Genomic DNA, 7,953 nt, shown 5'->3' with positions numbered 1-7,953 from the left:
CATTATATGTGTATATATTAGTTAGATTAATTACGGAAGATACAATGTATGGGATTCGAACCCGATAAATTCCAAGTACTTTTCAGTTTCTTTTCTAAGCCCCGCCCCTTGGATATTGTTGCTAAGGATTCACAGATGAGAGTAAACGTACGTAAACGCCTTGTGCTTTGAGGACGTGGATTTTTTACTGGTTCTGTTCTGTTTTTTCATTTTGAAAATCCGTAATTAGGTCCATTAAGTATTCTTGAACAAGTTTCACATGAGGTAAAGTTCAGTGAACTTTCTGGGCATTAAATCACCTATAATTAGTGGCAACAATCAATTCTTTTGAATTTAGTTTACAAAATAAACCTGCATCCACATCGGATTGGAACCGAAGTCAAATTCAAATTTTCGGTGCGCTGAACGCTATCGTCCTTAGTTTGTTTTACATAATGATCAGTTCGGTAGGCTTTGATCCTTAATCGATGTGAATGTAGCTTGGATAATAATAAAAGCAGTGTAAATTATTACAACACGTTTTACTTTTTTTCATTTACTTTAAAAGACATTCTCCTATATAGGGTAATTTAAAAGAGAAGTTTACTAATTCAATATATTCTTTCAGAACTGCTTTAGCATCAGTTCATACTATCCAATTTTTAATGCCTTTTTATCTGGTCTAAATGCTTATTTTATTCTTTGTCTAAGCCAATCGATATCAGTTTATGTGAATACAAGGATAGTAATAAAGACGAAGAACTCGGAATCATTCTAAACAGTGGTCTGTCGCTAAACCTGAATAGAGCGATGCACCTGTGACGTCATCACAAATCTAGTTGAGAGCGTCTACGTAACGAACGCGCATGGGATTCGTAATTTTCAAAAAGGGAAATATGTAACTGATTATGCTAAATCAGTCCTCAAATTATATAAAATTTGTAAGGTTTTCCTTTAATAGAGTGCCACAGTCGTGTCGTCACAACACCAGGTGGCGCCCTCTGGACGTTGGTTACCGTTCATTACACCCGAATGACTTCATAATCTTAATGGTTTAGAATAGGCTTTCTGGAATAGGCATTTTAAAACCTAATAATTTACCACCAAATGTACTAAAAACACAAAAAGCTCGCATTATATTAGTTATCGAACACATTTTTAATCATCAATGAACATTTACAAATAAAAATTAAGATACAACCTCTTAAAAATTACGTTAGGAATTGGGACCAATGGTTCGTCAGTGAAGAAAATGGCGTCGTTTGAACGTATTTTGTGTCGCCGATAGCAACGGAGTAGTATCACATGGTATCGTGACGTAACACTTTAGTACTCTATACATATTGAAAACAGATATATTTCACAAAAACATCGTAGATCTGTTGGACTAATTATCGACTCTTTTATTCAATAAAGCAAAAGCGAGGTTGAGATGACCAAAATAATATATCGTAGTGGAGAAATATTCTATGACGAATGCCTAGTACTCTATACATATTGAAAACAGATATATTTCACAAAAACATCGTAGATCTGTTGGACTTCAGGAATTTCGAAAGTCGTTTAATGTTATAAGGAAGAAGCGTGTTTGTAAATTATGTTGTAATAGAGAAATCATAAGATGACTATCATTCTATATTCGAGTATTGTATTTTAAACTGGTAATGAAATTTATTTCACATTATGTTTTACTGTTCGCTCTAACAAGTTTATTTTGCTAATGTCATAAAATATGTAGGCCTATATGAAGTTGTATCCACGCTATACTATTTTCTTGGACAAAAAAAACTGTTGTATCCCTATAGTCATGACATGCAGATATATATGGTCATGATGTGATGTCATCATGACCATATTTAGGCAAGTCACAAGTTTGTTTTTTTTTTGTCAAATACAAGTTTTTTTATTTAGTTGCACTGATTTAATTTCTATCTATGTACGTAAGAATTATACGTAAGAATTAAGGCCGGAAGCCTATGTACAATAATGTCCTGGACAATTTGTCTAGGGACGAATAAACGTTAAATAGTATCGAATGAAATTATGTATGAAGTGAATTCCATTACTGTGGTGTAAATATTATTTAATATTTGAGAGAAACACATATTGGCTAATTCGGCACTATTTGAGCACAAGACAAGATCTAGTTTAAAAGCATGTTTTGTTCATTTTTTATTCTTGCAGATTTGTTCATCGACTAAAGGTTGTCAACATCAGATTCTGTTTACGATTTTCGTTCCAAACAAAAACACAGTAAAAATTCTTTTGCTATAACGGCGTTGTTTACATAACTTAATTTCAAACTTGCAAATGTGCGTTATCATTATGATGCTATGTATTTATAATAGGAAATAAACCGGAAATTAGCCGTATTACCGACGGCTCCCCATTAATCTTTAACATTAAAGTCTGTCAATTCCCAAAGTCACGTGGTGCACCTTTAGTTTCAGCGATCGGCAAGTTAAAGTGACATTACAACAAGCTCTTAGAATATGTATTAAAGTGACATTACAACAAGCTGTTAACTTTTAGCACGCGTTGTATCACTTTAACATAGCTTTTGTAAATTGTGTAAACTTGGTACGGTTGATACAAAAATATGTACCGTAGGCCTGAAAAGATGTAGCATGCAGGTATATACCAGTGGGTAATAGATTTTTGTGGTGTTCAGTTGTAAAACCTGAGCACGCAGTTTCTAATATGAAGAACACTAATTATCGACTCTTTTATTCAATAAAGCAAAATCGAGGTTGAGATGACCAAAATAAGATACCGTGTGGAGAAGTATTCTATGACGAATGCCTTGTTTTATGACAATGTTGATAAATTTAAACATACGGGGTGTATACATGCACTAGAAAGCTACAGTACTATACCATATTATTATTTTTTTAATTTTTAATTTTATTTTTTTTTTACCAAAAGATGCAAATTCAATAGGATATATATATATATATATATATATATATATATAGAGTAGGCATCAATGTGATTGCGAGCACGTATGTTCCCAGTAAATTAAATAATAATAGAGACATTGATAAAATCAAATGAAACGGTTGACGTATTGGAGGAACATAAGTATTTTATTGCACACGAATATTTCGTCCTGTCCTCCAATACGTCAACCGTTTCATTTGATTTTATCAATGTTTCTATTATTATTATTATTATTATTATATATATATATATATAATATATATAGGCCTATATATATGCCTATATATATAGGCCTATATAGGCCTAGGCCTATATATTATTTATTATTTCCAATCCAACAACTTTTGCTTTGAAGGTTACCTGGTGTCCTTTAGTTATTAATTACAGAAAATATTGTCTGTTTATCCGAAAGGGTGGTGGTTTTCTTTTGTGCAATAAATGATAATGATGCTTGCCTATTCGATTTGGAAATGGAAATAACAGTACTATACCTGACAGCCTTAATTTTTTAAAATTTCCGAAGTCAAATATGAAAAAAGCATATGTTACATTGAAGAAGACATGTCGACGAAGTTTTAAACCGAATAATGAACTAATTTAATTCAATCAGATCCTTGATACGCATTCAAAGCTAAAACGATTCATTTACGATATATGAAATAACTGCAATTGTAGTTAATTAGGGCTATATCTGGATCATCATACGCTCGGCTTTTTAAAGAGAAGTTTAAAATAGCGGGAAATAAAAGCCACGAGTAATCTATATAGTTTATGGAGAATGAGAATTGACGCGAAGCAGATCGTTTTAATGCTGCCAATTACTTGCGTATTAAATTAAGTGTTATGCTATGAAATATGATACAACAAATCCAACGACATTTACAAACGTCTAAAACTCATGCATCACCCTACAGCTAAAAAGCATTGGGATAAATAGTAATCTAGTGTTATTAAGTGGTGCACATTGACAATGCCAGCCATCAGCACGGTGATTAGGGCGTTGAACTATTATACATAATGGACATTTCAGAAGTGCCAATCAAAACAACCGGCCAATCAGAAGAGAGCCAAGAACGCGCGCAGATCATCCCCCACAAAGCCAGGCACTCACTGCGTCGACGACCGTCGCGCGATGAATCCAACTTCGCTCCCTGTGAGCGCTAGACGAGAGCGATGCTGTCTGTTGATTGTCGGTGGCAGCCTGAACGGAACGTCATTAAAAACGATCCGTAGCGCGCGTCGTCGTGTTGCGTTCTTTATAAAATCACGTCGGCCGACGTCACGTAGGCTAATAAAACGCATGTCTTATAGCACCTTATGAACACTAGGGGTGAAGCTTAACGGAAAGGTTCAATATAGGTTTAATAGTATAATTATATACCAATTCCATTTCAATGAACACTTATTTATTGGCATTTCTCTTATTTCTTCCGCTCTTATCCAAGTCTCACGAATTAAAATAGATATCTGGATATAGAACACGTGATGAGAATGATGATGTTACCTTGCGGTGTGGATTATTCGAACAGCGTCATGAAATAGTCCAAAAAAGAGTGGACGAAAATGATTGGAATTTTAAAGGAAAAATAAGAAGCACGCACGTGTCAATACTCAAAATGTTTCTTAACTTAATTTATTTTGCAATTAAGAATGAAATAAAAACTCTTACGTAGATGTGTTCGTTTCTTGAATTTCAATTTAAATATCATAATGTGTGCTATTTCTGTTCCTTGGTCAATTTCGAGACAAATAAACCGGGACAGGGTCGTCCTCTTATGTGCATATTTACTATATATTTATGAACTCTATTCATACAGGCTAGACCTATCATTACGGCATAATTCAGTATAGTAGAAACAAAACAAGAGGAAATGACAAGTATGGTAGCCAGGTAGGCTATGTAACCGACACCATATCTGGTGCGATGTTTAAAGTTGACGGTTTAACTCAACGTGCTATTTGTAGGTCTGTGATTTGGTAAGTAAATCGTTGATAAGTACGCTACACAGTAGTAACGTCCGTGCATTTACAATAATATAATTATTATTAATAACAAGTTTATTTCTATTCTATAAATATGTGGTTGGTGCAGTGGTTGCGTTTGGTCTGTTACCCTCAAGGTCGGGGTTCGTATCCTCTCTCTGCATTTTGCTTGTGACCTTGGACAAGACACTCTTCCTACGTTTGTTTTTCTCCACCAGGAGTATAAAGCGGTACCTGGATAATATATACCGGGGAAGGCGGAGTTGAAAGGAACTTGCAAACCTACCACACAATGCCGAGGACTCCCGCTATTATTCATTCTTTTATTTCATTCATTTAAATATACATTGTACATAAAATGGTATTCTATAAAATAATAATAATTATAGTCATAATTATCATTATAATAATAGTTACATGTAAATTTAAGTCTTTACCAGCCCAATTTACTCCAGAGTGGAAAGAGACAGGCATCGGTCTTAAACTCAGGGATTAGTTATGTCCAAATACCTGATGTGCGTAAACTAGCGTATTTATGGGAAATGCGAATAGTCCTGGCTAATGAATAACACGCTCTGATTGGATAATTGTGAAATTTCCACCCCGCAAAATTCATTAAAGTTCAGTGGTTGGACGATTTAAATTTGGCTTTCACAGCCTAAAAGATTAAACATGATTGCTACTTCAATGTAATGCGTTTGTATTGGCTTCATCAACAACATTAGTTCGAATATATCACAACGTAACGAGCGATTAGTCAAACTTGATGTTGTAAAGTAAAATAAAATCTGATGAAATGTTCGAATTACGTCGATGAATGTCGGGCGCGGCGACTCATTAAAGGCGCCCCACAGTCAAAGTCTGATTGGATGTCGGGAACACACTACGCCATTCGACGATGGTGCGAGTGTCGGCTGACAAACACATCTCCGATAGCTATGAGTGGAGAACTTGACGACGTCTGCAGGTTCAGCTGTTTGTCATGAAAACGGACCGTTGCGCGCGTCTCGTTGCGTTTCTTCCTCAATGGAATAGCGTGGAGAACAATCGGCCAAGTGTGTGTGTAAGGTACATACTTTGGAGCAAATGCAGCATACAAAATGTTTTTCGAACAACTCTGATTTATGCCGCCTACAGCCAACCACATTATATTTAAATTACAACGTACTTTGATTATCGATCGTAACATTTTCATTTTTTCATTTAAAATTTGACTCGATGCTACTACACCTCCCACGTACACTTTTCTCTTCCTGAAAAAAAAAAAAGAAATAACAAAACTAAGAATGAAATTCGGAGCGAAAGAAAGCGGCCAAGTATATCTGAAACACTGGAATTATCGAAATATTGTAGTTATGAAACTACTGGAAATATTATAATTCCAAAGCTAATCAATGCTTCAAAAATAATTAAATTATTTATGCATTTGAATTTCTATATAGGCCAAGTGTCTTCCACAATAAACATTTCTCATGGCGTATAAGAAAAAACGATTAAAGTGACAAACGGTGTAGCAATTCCCACCATCACCCCCTACCCCAACTCGATATTATCACACAGACTGACTTCCTTGTTCTCAAGGCTGAATATCAAACAGGGGGAGGGAGAATCCACAGTGAGCCGCCAAATTCAGTATGACTTAAGCCGGTCACTCACTGTGTATAATACGACGGTCGGCCAACATATCCAACTTTGCTCCCTGTCAGCGCTAGACGACGCGACACCGTCTGCTGATTGCCGCGCGCTGGCAGTCTGAACGGATCTTCATTAAAAACGTAATCCGTTGCTCGCGCGTGTCGTGGCGTTGCTTTCTCCGTAGATTCACGACGGCCGACGACCGTCGGGTGCTGCAGCGAGTACCCGATTTTACGCTCATTTCTCAGGAGGTCGAAAACCTCAAAAGCTGCTGAGATTACAAATATAACAAATGAAATATAGTGTGGAATAACTGAATTTCATTCAAGGCAATAGGCTATCTAAATATATATAAAATAATGAATATGGTTTAACAGCGTTAACTATGTGCAAATTATTGATTTATTTTTTAAAGTCTCATCACATAATAGCGGTTTAATTTCCTCTTAAAGAATAATGATAAATTATGTGACGCTATCTATAAAATTCTCATTACTGGGCTTAAGGAGGGGTTTAGTTAAGCCGGGCAAACACATTGCCGACAGTCGGTTGACGAGTCATCTCTCTGTATATGCGCGCTTGACGACACGACAGCCGGCTGATGATTGCAGTCTGAGCGAATCGTCATTGTAAACAATTCCTAGCGCATTGATTTCTCCATGTAAACGTGTGTGTCCAGTTCTTTAGGCACTAAACCACAACCCCACTCCCAATGATCAGGGTAGACCAACTTTACGCGAAATTTAAATATGGACCCATTTTTTTTTTTTAAGTTGTCCCATTTTACAAAAAATATGAATAATTTGGACCAATTTTACACAAAATATGAGAAATCTGGACTCATTTTTAAAAAGTGGACCCATTCTTTGTGGACCCAATAGAAAAATTGTGTGGGACTGTCCAACTGTCCCAATAGCTGGCTACGGCATTGCCCACTCCACTTTTTTAGCAACATTAACGCAAGAAAACAATTAATGGTCAACACCACAGGCTACTTGTATTAGAAATAATGTTTAAAAAATGAAAAAAATAACTGATATGCAATTAATGAAAGGAAACGAGATGATTTGGATTCTTAAAGGGGGAAAAATGAGTGTTTAATACTATTATTGACGATGAGGGCAATTAAACCACGAAATAACGTGAAATATGACAAATAAGAATGATGGAATATGGTTTGACAGAAGAAAAAAATTAGTTTAGAATATAATTAATATAAAGTGAACAACACATGGTCCACAGTTCAACGTATTTTGAACCTGGGAAATTCTACAGGAACAATGATGTAAAGATCGTATTGATCATAGCCTATCAACGAAAAAGTTGACATTGTTTCTTTTGAACACTGTTTTTACTATTATGTATTTTACACTATATAATATTATTGTAAATAGACCAATATACATTATGTATATA

The 7,953-nt window shown here is 35.3% G+C and overlaps 1 protein-coding gene across 2 annotated transcripts in view; it reads right to left on the bottom strand.

The window, feature by feature from the left end:
• Nucleotides 1-4,536: 4,536 nt before the first annotated feature.
• Nucleotides 4,537-7,953, bottom strand: part of LOC117116245 (26S proteasome non-ATPase regulatory subunit 10-like) — a 9,713-nt gene continuing 6,296 nt past the window's right edge. For both annotated transcript variants that reach the window (XM_033260236.1, XM_033260237.1), the window contains exon 6: nucleotides 4,537-6,155. In XM_033260236.1, the coding sequence (XP_033116127.1) occupies nucleotides 6,127-6,155 (29 nt within the window). In that variant the 3' untranslated portion in view covers nucleotides 4,537-6,126. The remainder of the gene's footprint in view (nucleotides 6,156-7,953) is intronic.

The sequence above is a fragment of the Anneissia japonica genome, unplaced genomic scaffold (genome assembly GCF_011630105.1).
Source record: "Anneissia japonica isolate Jap-2015-1 unplaced genomic scaffold, ASM1163010v1 scaffold288028_len459517_cov177, whole genome shotgun sequence".
NCBI lineage: Eukaryota > Metazoa > Echinodermata > Crinoidea > Comatulida > Comatulidae > Anneissia > Anneissia japonica.
The sequence above is the reverse complement of the archived record's forward strand: the minus strand, read 5'-3'. Positions and strand labels throughout refer to the sequence as shown.